This window comes from Sciurus vulgaris (assembly GCF_902686455.1).
Source record: "Sciurus vulgaris genome assembly, chromosome: 1".
NCBI classification, from domain to species: Eukaryota; Metazoa; Chordata; class Mammalia; order Rodentia; family Sciuridae; genus Sciurus; species Sciurus vulgaris.
The window spans coordinates 166,215,405-166,234,900 of record NC_136461.1 but is presented as its reverse complement, the minus strand read 5'-3'; the positions used below and the strand labels follow the sequence as shown (position 1 = coordinate 166,234,900).

Genomic DNA, 19,496 nt, shown 5'->3' with positions numbered 1-19,496 from the left:
ATTAATTCATACATTCAACCAATGAGTCTTCCTCTTAGCTATGTATAAGGCACTGAGGAGTCCTTGCTCACTAAAGAAAGACAGGTCCTTACTTAGTGCAGGAAGAGCTCTAAACAGGTAGGACAGAGATTCCCAGCCCTAACTGAACATGAAAATCAACAGAAACACTTGATAAAATTGCATATGGTCAGGGCTCTACCGCCACAGATTCTTATTTAGTAGCTATGGAGTGGGATGCCTCTATTCTTTAAAAGTCTCATAGGTAAATTTGGTAAGTGACTAGTGATAAGATCCACTGAGACAGATGTAAGCAGATTCAACTGAGATCCTTTATTGGCACAAAGACTACTTGAGTTGAATGACACTTTCAGTCACTAACACTACAAAGTTTAGAATCAGATGCTGTAGAAATGGTATAAAAGGTCATGTATCTAGCTCTGTACCAAACTCTGCCTCCCACTCCCCAACATAGACACTCACACTCCCCAACACAGACACTCAAACTCACAAATGCACAACACTGGATTCCCAACACACTGAATCAGTCTATAGCTTCATGTTGCTCATGGTCCCTGGCTGTAGGAATTTCACACTTCCCACACCCAAAGAGAACTTGTATCTCTCCCTAACAAACCTGTTTCTCCCTTAGTCATCCCTATATCAACAAAAAGTCATCTGCATTCATGTAGTGATATAGGCCAGAAAACTGGAAGTCTAATTACTTCTTCCTACAAATATATATCAGATCCATCTGTTTCCAGGGTCACCACCATTATCATCCCTCACCCAGTTTGGTACAATAGCCTTCTGCCTAATATCCTCCCCACCTTCTAATCCATCCTCCACTCAGAAGTTACCTTTTTAAAATAAAATCAGGATATGTCACTCTTATGAAAATACTTCAGCTAAGTTTCATTGCATATTGAATAAAAGTCTAATTTTTTAATGAGGACTGTTTGATATTCTGTGAAACAACTCTTGCCTACCTCAACATCCCCATCAACTAATACTCTCGGGCTGGGGAGATAGATCAGTCGGTAGAGTGCTTGCCTTGCAAGCACAAGACTGTGGATTCAACCCCCAGCACAGGGAGAAAAAAAAAAAAACTAATACTCTCCAGTCAGACTGAACTGTTTTTCAGTTCCTCAAATCAGAAGTGATCTCCCTCCTCAAAGTCTTAACACACACTGTTCCCACTCGCTAGCCGGACATGTTCTTCTCCACCTCTTTACTGGACCAACTCCTTGTCCTTTGCAAACGTGGTCAAGTTAAAATGAGGTCATTAGGCTGGGGATGTAGCTCAGTGATAGAGCATTTGCCTACCATGCTCAGGCCCTCAGTTCAATCCCCGGTACCACAGGGGGAAAAAAAAAAAAAAAAAAAGGTCATTAGTGTGGGCCCTAATCTAATATGACAGATGTGAGAAGGAGAAATTTGAACACAGATATACATAGAAGGAAGACAACGTGACAAGACATTGAATGAAGAGAGCCACTTATAGGTCATGAAGAGAGGCCTAGAACGGACTATGCCTCACAATTCTCAGAAGGAAAAAAAAACAGCCAATAAATTGACATTGAACTTCAAGTCTCCAGAACAGTGAAAGAATGAATTTCTTAAGCCACCCAGTTTACAGTACTCTCACATCAGCCTTAAAAAACTAATATGCTGGTGATCCAAGATGGCGGACTAGAGGGTGACTGAATCTCCAGTTGCTCCAGAACCCAGGATTCAAGAAGGGGAGGCATTGAGAGACTTGGACTAAAATAGAGCCACGGGGTGAGTCCCCCCACCAGGTAAAGCTCGGCCTGGGTGGCAGGGCTGGATAGGGGTGGATTATCACAGTAGGGCAGGGTAGCTAGAGACTTCCCCAGGCAGCCCTGCGGTGGGCTCCTCCCACACAGCCAGCTTCTCCAGCTTCTCGGAGCAGGTCCCCGCTGAGAGCTTTTCTGAACAGAACCAGCTCCAAGTCTCTGAGCCAGCATGGCGAGCTCCGGCCCACAGGCATCTTCAGGGACCACGATAGGGCAGCCAGGGACTTCCCCAAGCAGCCCAGCTTCCTCCGGGGGGAGGTGCCTTTCAAGGTTAGCTTCTTGGAGCAGACCGCCCAGTGAAAGCCTTTCTACACAGAGCTAGCCACAAGTACCCAAGCCAGTGGAGAGCTCCGACCTGCAAGCAGCCTCTGGGACCAGGGCAGGGCAGCCAGAGACTTCTCCAGGCAGCCCTGCCCCCTCCAGCCACAGGCTCTTTCCACGGGGGGATCCAAGATGGCGGACAAGAAGGTGACTGAATCTCCAGTCACTCCAGAACCCAGGATTCAAGAAGGGGAGGCATTGAGAGACTCAGACTAAAATAGAGCCATGGGGTGAGTCTCCCCGACCGGGTGAAGTTCAGCCTGGATGGCAAGCCCGGATAGGGGCAGGTTATCAGAGTAAGGTAGGGCAGCTAGAGTCTTCCCCAGGCAGCCCTGCATACTCCGGCAGTGGGTTCCTCCCACACAGCCAGCTTCTCAGAGCAGGCCCTCCAGTGAGAGCCTTTCCACACAGAACCAGCTCCAAGCCCTGGAACCAGTAGCGGGCTAGGGGAAGCTTTCTTCAGAAGCACTGCATTATCAAGTTACTCCAACACTTCAGGCTACTAAAGGCTGGGAGGTGATATACTGGAAATGTACAGGGACACTATAAGCCAATAGAGGAAATCTGCAATATCTCAGAGTCCCACTGACATCTGACCAATATGAGAAAACAAGGGAAGAAAATGTCCCAAGCAAACCTAGATAATATATCAATAAAACCCAATGATAGCACAGCAGAAGAAATGTCAGAAAGGGAGTTCAGAATGTACATAATTAAATCAATCAGGGAAGCAAATGAGGAGATAAAAGAGCAAATGCAGGCATTAAATGATCTCACCAATCAACAGTTAAAAGAGCAAATACGGGAAGCAAGAGATCATTTCAATAAAGTGTTAGAAATACTGAAAAAAAAAACAAACAGAAATCCTTGAAATGAAGGAAACAATAAACCAAGTTGAAAACTCCTTAGAAAGCATAACCAATAGGATAGAACACCTGGAAGACAGAACCTCAGACATTGAAGACAAAATATTTAATCGTGAAAATAAAGTTGACCAAACAGAGAAGATGGTAAGAAATCATGAACAGAATCTACAAGAATTATGAGATATCATGAAAAGGCCAAATTTAAGAATTATTGGGATTGAGGAAGGCTTAGAGAAACAAACCAGAGGAATAAACAATCTATTCAATGAAATAATATCAGAAAATTTCCCAAATCTGAGGAATGAAATGGAAAATCAAGTACGAGAGACTTATAGGATTCCAAATACACAAATTTAAAACAGACCCACACCAAGGCACATTATTATGAAAATACCTAACATACAAAATAAAGACAGAATTTTAAAGGCCGCGAGAGAAAAGAATCAAATTACATTCAGGGGGAAACCAATAAGAATATCAGCAGATTTTTCAATCCAGACCCTAAAAGCTAGACGGGCCTGGAACAACATTTACCAAGCCCCAAGAAAACGGATGCCAACCAAGAATCTTATACCCAGGAAAACGTACTTTCAGATTTGACAACAAAATAAGATCCTTCCATGATAAAAACTAAAGGAATTTACAAAAAGAAAGCCAGCATTACAGAACATTCTCAGCAAAATATTCCATGAGGAAGAGATGAAAAACAATGATGCAAATCAGCAATGGGAGGAAATAGCCTAAAGGAATAACCAAAAAAAGGAGAAACCAAATCATGTCAAAAAACAAAAATGAGTCAAATGACTGAGAATACAAATCATATCACAATAATAACCCTGAATGTTAATGGCCTGAACTCATCAATCAAAAGACATAGACTGGCAGATTGGATTAAAAAGAAAGATTCAACAATATGCTGCCTGCAAGAGACTCAACTCAATGAAAGAGATACCCATAGACTAAAGGTGAAAGGATGGGAAAAAACATACCATGCACACGGACACAGCAAAAAAGCTGGAGTATCCATCCTCATTTCAGATAATGTGGACTTCAAGCCAAAACTAGTCAGAAGGGATAAAGAAGAACATTACATACTGCTTAAGGGAAGCATAAATCAGCAAGACATAACAATCATAAATATCTATGCCCCGAACATTGGCTCATCCATGTATGTCAAACAAATCCTTCTCAATTCCAGAAATCAAATAGAACACAACACAATAATACTATGCGATTTTAACACACCTCTCTCACCACTGAATAGATCTTCCAAACAAAAATTGAATAAAGAAACCATAGATCTCAATAACACAATCAACAATTTAGACTTAACCAACATATATAGAATATACCATCCAACAAAGAACGAATACACTTTCTTCTCAGCAGCACATGGATCCTTCTCTAAAATAGACCATGTTTTATGCCACAAAGCTACTGTTAGCAAATACAAGAAGATAGAGATACTACCTTGTACTCTATCAGATCATAATGGATTGAAATTAGAAATAAATGACAGAATAAAAAACAGAAACTTCTCCAATAACTGGAGATTAAATAATACACTTTTATATGATGAATGGATAACAGAAGACATCAGGAGGGAAATAAAAAAATTCTTAGAAGTAAACGAGAACAAAGACACATCATATCAAAATCTCTGGGACACTATGAAAGCAGTACTTAGAGGAAGATTTATTTCATGGGGCACATTCAACAAAAGAAATAGAAATCAACAAATAAACAACTTAACACTACGGCTCAAAGCCCTAGAAAAAGAAGAGCAGACCAACACCAAGAGTAGTAGAAGACAGGAAATAGTTAAAATCAGAGCCAAAATCAACGAAATTGAAACAAAAGAAACAATTGGAAAAATTAAAAAAAATAAATAGTTGGTTCTTTGAAAAAATAAACAAAATTGATAAACCATTAGCCACACTAACAAAGAGAAAGAGGGAGAAAACTCAAATTACTAAAATTCGGAATGAACAAGGAAATATCACAACAGACACGAGTGAAATACAAAACATAATTAGAAGCAATTATAATACAAAACATAATTTTGAAAATCTATACTCCAACAAAACAGAAAACCTCAAAGACATCAACAAGTTTCTAGAGACATATGAATTACGTAAACTGAACGAGGAGGACATATACAACTTAAATAAATCAATTTCAAGCAATGAAATAGAAGAGGTCATCAAAAGCCTACCAACAAAGAAAAGTCCGGGACCAGATGGGTTCTCAGCCAAGTTCTACAAAACCTTTAAAGAAGAGCTCATTCCAATACTCCTCAAAGTATTCCATGAAATAGAAGAGGAGGGAACCCTCCCAAACTCATTCTATGAAGCCAATATCACCCTGATACCTAAACCAGACAGAGACACATCGAGGAGAGAAAATTTCAGACCAATATCCTTAATGAACATCAATGCAAAAATTCTCAACAAAATTTTAGCAAATCGCATACAAAAATATATTAAAAAGATAGTGCACCACGATCAAGTGGGTTTTATCCCAGGGATGGGAGGTTGGTTCAACATCCGGAAATCAATAAATGTCATTCACCATATCAACAGACTTAAAGTTAAGAATCACACGATTATTTCAATAGATGCAGAAAAAGCATTTGATAAAATACAGCATCCCTTCATGCTCAAAACACTAGAAAAAATTGGGGTAGTGGGAACATTCCTTAACATAGTAAAGGGCATCTACGCTAAGCCCATGGCCAATATCATTCTAAATGGTGAAAAACTGAAAGCATTCCCCCTAAAAACTGGAACAAGGCAGGGATGTCCTCTTTCACCACTTCTATTCAACATCATCCTTGAGACTCTAGCCAGAGCAATTAGACAAACCAAAGAAATTAAAGGGATACGAATTGGAAAAGAAGAACTCAAACTATCCCTGCTCGCTGATGACATGATTATATATTTAGAGGAACCTGGAAATTCCACCAGAAAACTCTTAGAACTCATAAGTGAATTCAGTAAAGTAGCAGGTTACAAGATCAAAGCTCATAAATCCAATGCATTTTTATACATAAGTGATGAATCTTCAGAAAGAGAAATTAGGAAAACTATCCCATTCACAATAGCATCGACAAAAATAAAATACTTGGGAATCAATCTCACAAAAGAGGTGGAAGACCTCTACAATGAAAACTACAGAACACTAAAGAAAGAAATTAAAGAAAACTTTAGAAGATGGAAAGATCTCCCATGTTCTTGGATAGGCAGAATTAATATTGTCAAAATGGCCATACTACCTAAAGTGCTATACAGATTCAATGCAATTCCAATTAAAATACCAATGATGTACCTTATAGAAATAGAGCAAGCAATTATGAAATTCATATGGAGGAATAAAAAACCCAGAATAGCTAAAGCAATCCTCACTAGAAAGAGCGAAGCAGGGGGTATCACAATACCAGATCTTCAACTCTATTACAAAGCAATAGTAACAAAAATGGCATGGTATTGGTTCCAAAATAGACAGGTAGACCAATGGTACAGAATAGAGGACACGAACACAAACCCAAATAAATACAATTTTCTCATACTAGACAAAGGGGCCAAAAATATGCAATGGAGAAAAGATAGCCTCTTCAACAAATAGTGCTGGGAAAACTGGAAACCCATATGCAACAGAATGAAATTAAACCCCTATCTCTCACCCTGCACAAAACTCAACTCAAAATGGATCAAGGACCTCGGAATCAGACCAGAGACCCTGCATTTTGTAGAAGAAAAAGTAGGTCCAAACCTTCAACTTATTGGCTTAGGATCAGACTTCCTTAACAGGACTCCCATAGCACAAGAAATAAAAGCAAAAATCAACAACTGGGATAGATTCAAACTAAAAAGCTTTCTTTCATCAAAGGAAACTATCAGTAATGTGAAGAGAGAGCCTACAGAGTGGGAGAATATCTTTGCCACTCATACTTCAGATAGAGCGCTAATTTCCAGAATCTATAAAGAACTCAAAAAACTCTACATCAAGAATGCAAATAATCCAATCAACAAATAGGCTAAGGAAATGAACAGGCACTTCCCAGAAGAAGATGTACAAACAATCAACAGATATATCAAAAAATGTTCAACATCTTTAGTAATAAGAGAAATGCAAATCAAAACTACCCTGAGATTCCATCTCACCCCAATTAGAATGGTGATTATCAAGAACACAAGCAACAATAGGTGTTGGCGAGGATGTGGGAAAAAAGGTACACTAATACATTGTTGGTGGGGTTGCAAATTAGTGCAGCCACTCTGGAAAGCAGTATGGAGATTCCTCAGAAAACTTGGAATGGAACCACCATTTGACCCAGCTATCCCACTCCTTGGCCTATACCTAAAGGACTTAAAATCAGCATACTACAGAGATACAGCCACATCAATGTTCATAGCTGCTCGATTCACCATGGCCAGATTGTGGAACCAACCTAGATGCCCTTCAGTTGATGAATGGATAAGGAAACTGTGGCATATATATACAATGGAATATTACTCCGCCACGAAGAATGGTAAAATTATGGCATTTGCAGGCAAATGGATGAAATTGGAGAATATCATTGCTAAGTGAGATAAGCCAATCTCAAAAAACTAAAGGACGAATGATCTCGCTGATAAGCAGATGAGGACATATAATGGGGGGTAGGAGGGGTTAGCGTTAGGGTTAGGGTTAGGTTTAGGGTTAGGTTTAGGGATAAGGAGGGTGGTAAGAATGGAGGAAGGAAGGACTGTATAGAGGGAAAAGAGGGGTGGGAGGGGTGGGGGGGAAGGGCAAAAAATAACAGAATGAATCAAACAACATTACCCTACGTAAATTTATGATTACACAAATGGTATGCCTTGACTCCATGTACAAATAGAGAAACAACATGTATCCCATTTGTTTAAATAATAAAAACTAATATACTAATATATTAAAAAACTAATATACTACTCCTCCATGTAACAATATGTGTCACGATTTTTAAAATTACATGCGTGTTCACTTGTTTAATGTTGGCCTCTTTCACCAGATGATGATCTTCAGAATGACAGAACTGCATCTGTGTTTGCTCAGTTATTTAACATTATCACCAACCATTGCACTATGTGCTGTCCCAAGAAAGGCCAGTGTTCACCAAAAGCGGAGAGGAAATTATGACATCAAGAACAAATGCTGGATGGCCTAGAACATAGGAAAACTACAGTCCCCAGTCCAAATCTGGCCTACATTCTGTTTCCATAAGACACATGAGCTGGAGTTTTCACATTTTTACACAATTAGGGAAAAAAATATTTAATGATATGTGAACATTATATGAAATTAAAAAATTAGGTTCATATATAAAGTTATATGGGAACATAAACATGTTTAATTACACATTGTCTACAGATGCCTTCATGCTACTAAGCATGAAGTTATGTAATTGTGATGAGAACCACATTGCCTAAAATTTTTACTATCTGGTTACTTATAGAAAAAGAAGCCTACTGAACACTGGTCTAGAACCTGAGTTATGAGCTATAAACTGGCCAGGGATCTCAATCAACTTCCAGGTGACATAATGCTGTAGCTCACATCCTGGCATACTTGGTGTTCTATAACATCATTATGACAAAGAGTAACTTGTTTTCCATCCAAATGGCAATACAGACTACTGAAAAATTCTTCTCCCTGAGAAAACATAGTTTAGGTTTTATTAACCAGGTTGATGAACAAAAGGGATTTACTGATAAAAATTTTTCAATTTCCATGGAAATTTGATAGAATGTATGTGATCTCATAGAGAGTTTAAATGTAAATGGAATAGGACATGATGATCGTTGCAGATATCCAAATTTGTCTACCCCAAATTAACATTATAATATCATAGAAGTCAATTCTTAGATATAAATCTATTTAGTAGAGGTTAACTTCAATAAGGACAAAACAGAATGGTGGATCGATCTTATGCTTATGTTTACACACAAGTACCATTTACCTTTGGTGGAGGAACAAACCGAACACATTCCAGCCATATGGATAAAAAAAATTTTCCACATATTGGACATTTTTTTGCCTGAGAAATTAAGTTCCTGACCTCTGGATAATGTTCTATGGCACGCGTTAGAAAAGGATGTTTTCCTGCTAGCTGATTCATGACATATCTTGATGTTATTTCCTAAGTTAAAAAAGAAGAACATGGTTTCTAAAATTGTTTTTGTTAATTTTACATTACATTGATTCCTATTTTACTAACTCAAATTTCTATCTTATTCCTTAGTTTTTGTTAAATGAAGATTCTTCAGTATAACGAATTATGTTGTAAATGACTGGCATTGTAAATATGTTTGGTTTTAAGTAACATAAGTAAGCTGCTTCCATGGTAATATATTTATGTCTCTCACATATAAGGAATTAAAGTCACAATAAATTTGCATTACCTGTTTTATAAAGTAATATATAGTTTAGGTTCAAATTGGTTATATTTTATTACAGTAAGCAGGACTGCACAAACATTCTAACTAAAATAAAAAATTGAGTGTGTCACATTCTCTAAGGTCTAAATCATTTTTATAATTATGGCTTACAAGTCAGTATCATCTGCTTCACCTGGCAGCTTATCAGGAAAGAAGAATCCTGGCTATATCCCAGTTCTGCTGAATCAAAATCTCAACAAAGTCCCCAAATAATCTCTCTGTGTGCATGTTAAAGTTTAAAAAGGGTTGGTTTAAGTGATTAGCTATATTAAGTACCTGAACAATGCCACCTTGTTCAAGAGCAATAACCTCCATGAACTAAATCTCTGCATTCAACCTGTTTTAGACCTAGTTACACAGTTGTTCAGAAAATTGATTTGTGTAATCATAATATAATAATATTAAATAATAATAGAGGCAAAGGAAATGGAAGCTACCTTTAACCAGGACCATCAGCAACGTATCATCATCCTAAAGTAAAAATGTATAATATGTAACATTGAATCTTCACTGACTGAGCAAAGAACAAAAATATTTGCCTCACTCCCTAAATGCTGCCCATTGTCTATGCCAGTAGGATGGAAGTCCTGTATAAATGTTACACAAACACTGCTTGAAATGCCAATAGTACATGGGGACACTTTTTTTCCTGGCCGAACTGAAAGATTTCCCAGGGGGATCAGAATGGGCTCTGATCAGGCTCTGATGGGAATCTTTGGGAATATATGCATACATACATGCATACATACATACATATTCTTTCACTCATTAACCCCAACTAAAATCTTTAAACTTTTTAAAATAAAAACAAAATTCTACAAATTGCTACAGGCCTGTTCCCTGTTACCTTATCCCTCCCAGTTAACAAGAGTCTAGGGAACTACTTTTATGCTGCAAACAACCCTGAGTGTGTGTTCCTTAAATGTCCGATCCTTCAACAGCACAACCTTTTACCCGCTTCAGCTCATTCTCCTGGATGGTTACAGAACTGAGGTCAGCTGGAAGGATAAATTTGAAATCACTAATATTACCAGGACTTCTTAACTCAGATGTACAATGCCACCCTTTCTTAAACCATTTAAGCAGAGCATAGCTGGGGATTCTAAATAAAATACTCACTTTAGAGTTACATTGTTAGCTACATGAATTCAGGGGCTAGGTCTCACTATAAAGCTGCAGAAAATTCATGGACAAGTATTCACTACCCCCAAATAGAATTTGTTGAAATGCAGGGGACCTATAAATAGGTTTATATAGATCACTTTTCCCGTTTACGATTGCTGGACCCAAACTTGTTTGTTGCACTTGGTATATCTTGACAATTTTGACATCAGCCTTTATTTATGTTCTTCTATTTACTGCCAATGTGTTACTTTGGAAAAATAAATGTATACCATTAAAATACAAAGTAAAGTTATTACCTGGAAATGCAAGTATATGTAAAGTAAAATACTGTTTACCTGAACAATAGTATCTTTTAGAATACCTCTTAGAGATACATTCAATGAATTTTGGGGGCAATAAACAATTTAATAATGAGTCAATTACCAGGTTATTAAAAATTAGGAAATCTTATACAGGCAAATAAATTGTTCATTTTGAACAGCTTACATGTTATTGTTAGAATATTTGTAAGCTAACTATATGCAGGTCAGTTATTCCTATTTCTAATCCATCATAAATTGGAATTATTTTCATGGGAACTTTTTTTTTTGCAGTGCTGGGGATCGAACCCAGGGCCGTGTGCTTGTAAGGCAAGCACTCTACCGACTGAGCTATCTCCCCAACCCACCCATGGGAATTATTTTATTTTTTTCTCAACATGTTGATTATTTCATTTTTGTTATGAAATTTCACATCTGTGAATTGCATTTATATAAGGATAAAAAATTTTAAATGTAGAAACAAATATGAAATCTTAGAGGGAATGATAGGCTTTGTAACTATTGTAAAAAAGCTGTCACTCTGTGTATGACGGGCATTAAGGCATTCAAAAAACATTTAGTGTCAGACTCAGACAAATACAGAGGTTCAAGTCCTGACTCTAGGATTTATAAGCTATGCAATCCTGTTTAGACAAGTCTTTAACTTCTCCAATCTTGAATCCCTCCTTTAGAAAATAAAGATTTTTTTTAATACCATCACATAGAGTTTTAAGAACCAATTAACTAACACTGGTACAACAACCTGGCTGCTACTAATGAAATATATTCTGGTTAATATATAATCTAGTTATGAACATTCAATTTTAGTTTACATATCTCTGAGGTGAAGAAGTTATTAAAAATTCTCTACCAATTCATAGACTATTTCAAAACTCTATAATTCTTTCACACCCAAAGGCATTTGTTTAATCAATAACAGTAACCAAATACCTAGTTATAGTGACTGTGACTTTAAGTACAAATATAAAATGTATAATCAATTTAAGTCACCTTTCTAAGAAAAATTCTTGGAGATACTTTTTAAAGTACCCAAGTAATTTATATATTGTAAGAACATAGTAATTTCTTATAAATATAAGCATATATATATATATATAATATGTGATACTTGTGTGCATATAAAATTAGCTCTTGTGCTTCTGGACCTTATAGTTTTGAAAATTAGAGAAAAAAATATTGCTGTGTCACCTTGAGTGTTAGAAACATTCTTCCCCTTGAGGCTCTCCCAGAGATTACTGTTACATTGGGTTACCTGATGATCAAGCCTTCTCCACAAACCAGAATATCCTCCAACCCAGAAATACCCAGTATCCGATTCGCTCACCTTTTCATCCAATCTGAGGCAATATTGCAGTAGAAGTTTAAAGTTCAATCGCTTAAGTTGATATCACTGTCCCAACACTATTTCTGTGAACTTGAATAGGTTATATACCCTTTCCGGGTCTGTTTCTCTATAAAAAAGGGACCATAATGATACCTACCTTTCTAGTATTAATGAAGAACTGCATTATCCATTCCTGCTAAATACTTAGGACAGTACCTTGCTCACAGGAAGCTTAAATAAATATTAGTTGCTGATACTACTCAGAAATACTTGATACAGGAGGAAAAATCAGTTATAAGGAATTAAACAAATTGAATACTACAGTTTTTTAATGATTTATTAAAAGGGTATTTTTTTCCACACCAAAGTATGAACTAACGCTTTGCTTTTTTATGTAAACATTTTCTGTAAGGGCATTTGAAAAAAACAAATATGTAGAAGAAACCAAATCTTCACCACACCAATTTTATTCATGGAGATAATGTGGACATAAGCTAGACATTTACTCTGAGTATGGTCATTATAGCCTTGTCTATGAAGACCAAAAAACCAAAAATTAATAACTCGAATGAGGAAAAGTTAAAATTATATGATAGGACAGAATATCATATTTCCATCAAAAAAGATGTCTTAGTCTCTTTTTTCCTAACTGGAAAGAAATTCACAATATTTTGAGTGAAAAAACAAGTCTCTAATGTGTAGAGTTTGAATTCATTTTTAATTTAAAACTCATTCTACATGCATAGGAAGTTCTAAAACAATAATGTCACAGAGAAGAGTGGTTATATCTCTGCATGCCAGAATTCTGAGTATTTTTATCAATTTCTAATTTCTCTACTCATGGTAAGAATCTTTTCCTAAAGCAGCATATTATTACTAATTTTTATTTTCTTCTTTGTCCATCTGTTATTTTCTAGTTTTCAGTAATAAGCATGCATGACTTATGCAAAAACTGGGAAAATGTATTTTAAAATAAATTAAGCCACTGAAAAAGGTTGTTTGTTTCCTACAGCAGAAAATGTGAATCCTATACAATTCCTGAAAGTCTTATGATGATCTTGCATGCTCAGCTACAGACCCAAATTGATCTGGGGGAAGTTCAAATTCATGATGCCCAAATATGAGAGCATTTGCAATCCATAATTTGTCAATTATGAATGCAATGCTCTACTATGCTTTACTATTTCTTCTTTTACTATCACCAACATGGAGCTGGGTATGGTGGCACAAGCCTGTAATCCCAGCAACTCAAGAGGCTGAGGCAGAAAGATTGCAAGCTCAAAGCCAGCCTCCGCAGTTCAGTGAGGCCCTCCACAACTTAGCAAGACCCTGTTTCAAAAAATAAGAATGACTGGGTATGTGGCTCAGTGGTTAAGCCCCCTCTCCCTCTGCCCCCAGGTTCACTCCCAAGTGCCAAAAGGAAGAAAAGAAAAGAAAAGAAAAGAAAAGAAAAGAAAAGAAAAGAAAAGAAAAGAAAAGAAAAGAAAAGAAAAGAAAAGAAAACTAAAGTAAACATGAGTTCTGGATCACATTCATTCATTCATCAGGAATGGGGACGGATGAAAAGAGATGAAGACTCCACTAAAACAAATCAAATGCATCTTTAAATGGTACAGAAAAAGTAGTTAGAAGGTCAAAGTAAAACTAAAGTCCACTCTTTTCTTTTCATTGAACAAAATATTTCCATTTCTCTGTGTTTAGTCACTCTAGAAATCAGATAGGATTACACTGGATTTTGAAAGCAAGTCAAAAAATTATGTGTAGGATCCACATTGCCAATGGTCTTGGGTTACATTAATCATTTTCTGGCTTGGCCATAATGCTTTAAAAGAAAAGCCTTTTAAACTTTAAAACCATGGATTTAGTTCGAAGACTTATGTGAATGAGGTAAACCCTCACCTGTAGACTCCAGATGTCCTCCTGCTGCAGAGCAACAGTTGGCTGCTTCAGGAAAAGTGGGTTTTCCTCACAATAGAATTCCGTCAGCTTCAGATTGTGAAACTTTTAAAACAAAATAAAGAACAAAATGACAGATTTCGTCTCCAAAGCTACATCTTCAATAACATTAGACTAAAATTATTTAATATATTCTGAATTAACATTTTTAAAATGGGACATATTCTAGTCATTAGAAGCATAAGAATTTTAATGCTGGCATGAATGGGCAGGATCTTAAAGGTCACTGGTCATATCTCAGGCTGAGTGGCTGAGAACACTTGATGGAGGTCACAGAACTGGTGAGTGCTAGAACAGGTTTAATAACTCAAATGCTGAGAACATTTTGGAAATATATGTTAGAAAACCAAAACATGAAGAAAAATATTCTGAAATACACCATACTCCAAATTTCAAAGATTATCTTATCATCCATTTATGTTCAGTGAGGAGCCCAAGAACTTATGTGGTTTTTAAAGTTAAACTCATTCAGGGAGTTACATTTCTGAACCTGAATCTCAAATGTAAAATGAGGACAATAAGAATCTATCTTCAGTGTGCTTCTGGTCAACCAGTTCCCTGAGAGAAAGAAAGGTTAAATAGGGGAGGGAGAGGAGGAAAGAAGAGAAGAAGGAAGGGAGGAAGGGAGGAAGAGAGACCCTGAAGGCAGAGTTGGAAAGACGTGTGCAAAATCTACTCTTGCGAGCCAGGATAAGCTGGCTCCGTCACAACACAGCATCTCACAAAATTTATGGGAGAATTAGATTTCTGTGATTTCAGCCCAGGATTTGAAAGATAGGGAGCACTCAACAAATTACAAATAATTGATTTAAAACATCTTTCCAGGGCACCATGTCATTAGGTTTCAAAAGTTACAGTAAAGCTTGTACAACACAGAAAAACTACTAAATAAAATATCCAGCTCAAGTCCTCTTTGGTATCACATTTAATCCTAGTTTCGCCACGAGCATTCTGGTGTTCTTAATGCAGTCTTGCATGTTATCCTGCTTAAGGGAACAATCTAGAGAGTTGAATCCAATGGCAGTCATACATAAACGCTGGTTGCTGAAATTAAAAGGGGTACTTCCTGCACTTAATGTTCTACAAGACCATTTTTCCCTCTCTGTCTTAATTAGTATCATTCCATGACTTGTACCTAAACTCACAGTCCTTTTAAAAAACAAAGATTAAAAAATGAGCATCCTGGATATGTGAACAGCATTAATATATGTAAACTTCATTCAAAATTGACCACATTTCAGAGGACATGCATTTCTCTTCAGGGTCATGTTTCTCTTCCTTCAGGTCCTGCCACTATTCCATCAAGCATAGTGAAAAGAATTCTCCATCTTGTTCCACAGTACAAATAATATCTGAAAGAGTTTACCTTAATGGAAAGAAAAGTCAACAGTACATGTCGTGCCGCAGATATGCTTCAATAACCTAAAGTCACACTGTTATGAATTAGATGGGAGGTGTTCCCTACAAACTCACACGTGACAAAAGGCAAGAAAATTTAAAGATAAAATGATTGGATTATAAAAGGGTTAACCTAATTAGTGCATAAATTCCCTGATAGGGATTAACTGTGTGGTAACTGGAGGAGGTAGGGTGTGACTGGAGGAGGTGGTCATTAGGGGTGTGCCTTTGGGGTTTATATTTTGTCCTTGTTGAGCAGAGTGTCTCCCCCACTTTCTTTTTCTCTCTCCTTCCTCTAGGGATGTCCTCAGGTGATTTCCTCCACCACACTCTTCCACCAGGATGTTCTGCCTCACCTCCAGCCCTGAGGAACGGAGCTGGCTATCTATGAACTAAGACCCCTGAAACCATTGGCTCCCAAATAAACTTTTCCTCCTCTAATTGCTCTTGTCAGGTCTTTTAGTCACAGTGGCAAAAAAGTTGACTAAAACCCACACAGGTTTCTTGATGTCCACTCTAAATATTCCCCAGAGTAACATCTTTCACATCTTCTTTCTTTATAACTACTGGGCTTCCCATCAGCATAGCTTCTGAAGAAAACAAAATCATTTGCTATCATGGTCACTCTAGTAGTAAAATCAGCTACGTTCTCCCCCGATTAAAAATATATATATATATATTCCTAAGGGTTGTTCAGAGTCTCAGTGCATGCCTATTTAAACAGCCAGTGTTCTCAGTTTAGTTTCAATTGACACAATTTTGCAGACACACACCTGGCAGTGTCTATAGACATTTTGGTTGTCACAACTGGTAGGAGAAGTGCTAGTGGCATGTAGTTGGTAAGACCAGGGATGCTGTTAACCATTCTTCAGTACACAGTGCCCCAACAAGGTATTATGAAGCCCAAAATATCAACAGTGTTAAAGTTGTGAAATTTGGTTTAAAGGCAGAAGAGCATAAGACACTGACCCATTGGATCTGCAGAAGGGATTGGCAACTGGAGGATGCAACTGAGGGTTTTCATTTTTTTTAAGAAGTCTTGAGCATGGAGAAGGTAAGCTTTGTTGTTTAGGTATGAGGAATCCCTCGAGAGCCCCTGTGTCAGTGCAAGAATATTCGAAGGTAAAATGATTAGACTGTGAAAGATGTAACCTAATCAGTCCATCTTAGTTCGAATGGACTGACTGGGTCATAACTGCAGGTAGGTGAGATGTGACTGGAGAAGGTGGGTCACTGTGGGTTTGCCCTGTAAGGGTGCATCTTCCCTTCAACCTCTACCCCTCTCCTTCCTTCCAGACCACAATGAGGTGCCTCTGACATGCCTTTCTTCCATGATGTTCTGCCTCATCTCAGGCCCAGAGCAATGGACTCTGCAAATCATGAGTGCACCTCTGAAACCATAAGCCAAAATAACCTTTTCCTCCTCTACACTGTTCTTGTCAAGTACTTCAGTCACAGCAAATGCAAAACTGAGAGTAAATGACAATATAGATAGATTGATGTAGAAGAGAAAGAAGGAATCATTGAAAGAGAAATGATCAGGAAGAGAACACAGATTGATCTTTGAATATTAACATCCTTAGTTATGTTCTTCTCTGTGGCCAGAGGAAAGAAAGTGTAAGGGCTCCCACGGATACATTTCAAGGTGTGGTATTGTATGGTTGAAGGAGTTCGACATTCCTTCTATTTTGTCTTTGAAATGGAAAGACTGTTAGTCAAGTTTTGCAGCATGGTATCAATGTGGGAAGAGTAGGAAGAAAGTGGTGAAGGTTTGGAACATGCCACAGATTCAGAAGAGGAATCTAGTTAGGGTAGATGGATATATGTAGAAATTTTACACAGAATTGCTGAGGAACCCACTGAATCCACACATTAGAGGTGGCCCCTGTCAGCATAATCGTCACTTCCCTTTAGCACCCAGTATCCCAGATCAAACACTTAGAATTTGCAGAATGGGTTTATCAGAAAATAAGGGAATTAGAATATTATATGTTCTGAACAATAAAGGGTAGGACTGCTGTTTTATGGTCTAGACTAGATAGAGAAAGAAATAACACTACAAAGCTCTACTGGACAAAGTTAAAAAAAAAAAAAAAGTAGAGGAACATTAAATCTTAATGACCTAAATGAAAAGACATGACTATAAAGTAGTTACAGAGCTTGAACATAGGAAGAACTGGTGGTCAGATTGCCATTGGACTTTAATTCCTCAAATTTAGATCAGGTGAAGAGGATGTCAAGATTTACACATGACTATAGATATAGTTTGGGGAAGTGAAGACTGAGGAAGCTCATTGAAATCAAGAATTCAAGGGGCTAAGGGTATAGCTCAGTAGTAGAGCATTTGCTTGGCATGCATGAGGACTTGGGTTCCATACCAGCACCATGGGAAAGGAGGGAGAGAGAGAGAGAGAGAGAGAGAGAACATCAAAGATTTAAGGAACCTTAAGATTAAGATGTTTATCTCAATACCTTTCTGTATTAATTGTCTCCAATCTTTGGCTATCTGCTGGGAATCTGTAGCTAGAAGTCCCACGTGCACTTGAAATTCTAACATTTAAAAACTGAACTCATCTTTCTCCCAAATTTTACTATTTTCTTTTCCTTGTCACTCACATGAAATCTCTCACTCTGTCCTGTCAATTGACCCTTCTTAAAACTTTGAAAACCTATGGAAGACACAGAGACAAACCCACATAAATATAGTTATCTCATACTACACAAAGGTGTGCCATAAACATACATTGGAGAAAAGATGGTACTGAGAAAACTGGAAATCCACATGTAACAAAATGAAATTAAATCCCTATCTCTCACCCTCCACAAAATTTAACTCAACATGGATCAAGAACTTAGGCATTAGGCGAGAGACCCTGTGCCTACTAGAAGAAAAAGTAGGACCAACTCTGCATCATGAACCAAATTCCTCAAGACTCCTAAAGCACAAGAAGTAAAATCAATAATCAATAAATGGGATGGTATCAAACTAAAAGCTTCTTCACAGCAAAGGAAATAATCAAGATGTGATGAGAAATCCTACAGAATGGGAGAAAGTCTTTGCCATCTGCACCTCAGAGCATTAATCTTCAGAATATATAAAGAATTCAAAAAACTTAATGCCAAAAAAAAAAAAAAATCCCAATCAATAAATGGAGAAAGGAACTGAACAGATGCTTCAGAAGAAATATGATCGGGCAAAAAATATATGAAAAAATGTTCAACATCTCTAGCAATCACAGAAATACAAATTAAAACTACAGTGAGATGGCGATTATCAAGAATACAACTAACAAGTGTTGGTGAGGATGTGGGGAAAAAGGCACCCTCATACTTTGTTGGTAGAAGTGCAAATTGATGCAACCACTCTTAAAAGCAGTATGGAGATTCCTCAGAAAACTTGGAATGGAACCACCATTTACCCAGTTATCCCACTCCTTGGTATACACCCAAAGGATTTAAAATAAGCATGCTAGAGCGATACAGCCATATCAATGTTTATAGCAACTCAATTCACAATAGCAATACTATGGAACCAACCTAGATGCCCTTCAACAGATGAATGGATAAGGAAAATGTGGCATATATACACAATGAAATATTACTCAGCCTTAAAGAAGAATCAAATTATGGCATTTGCAGGTAAATGGATGAAAATGGAGAATATCATGCTGTGTAAAATAAATCAATCCCAAAAAACCAAAGGCTGAATGTTTTCTCTGATAAATTGATGCCAATCCATAGTTGGGGATGGGTAGGGAAGAACAAAGGAACTATGGATTATACTGAGAGAAGTGAGGAGAGGGGTGGGGCAGGTGGAGATGGGAAGAATGGTAGATTGAGACAGACATTATTACTCTGTATATACATATATGAAAAGAATTTTTTAAAAAATTTATCACAAAGATACCTTTTAT

General features: G+C 37.3%; 1 protein-coding gene across 1 annotated transcript in view; it reads right to left on the bottom strand.

Annotated features, from left to right (window-relative positions):
- Positions 1–19,496, bottom strand: part of LRRC69 (leucine rich repeat containing 69) — a 106,602-nt gene that overhangs the window by 15,600 nt on the left and 71,506 nt on the right. The window contains exons 6-7 of the mRNA XM_079133948.1: positions 14,128–14,229; positions 8,982–9,161 (exon numbers count right to left, since the gene is read on the bottom strand). Coding sequence (XP_078990074.1) covers positions 8,982–9,161; positions 14,128–14,229 — 282 coding nt within the window. The remainder of the gene's footprint in view (positions 1–8,981; positions 9,162–14,127; positions 14,230–19,496) is intronic.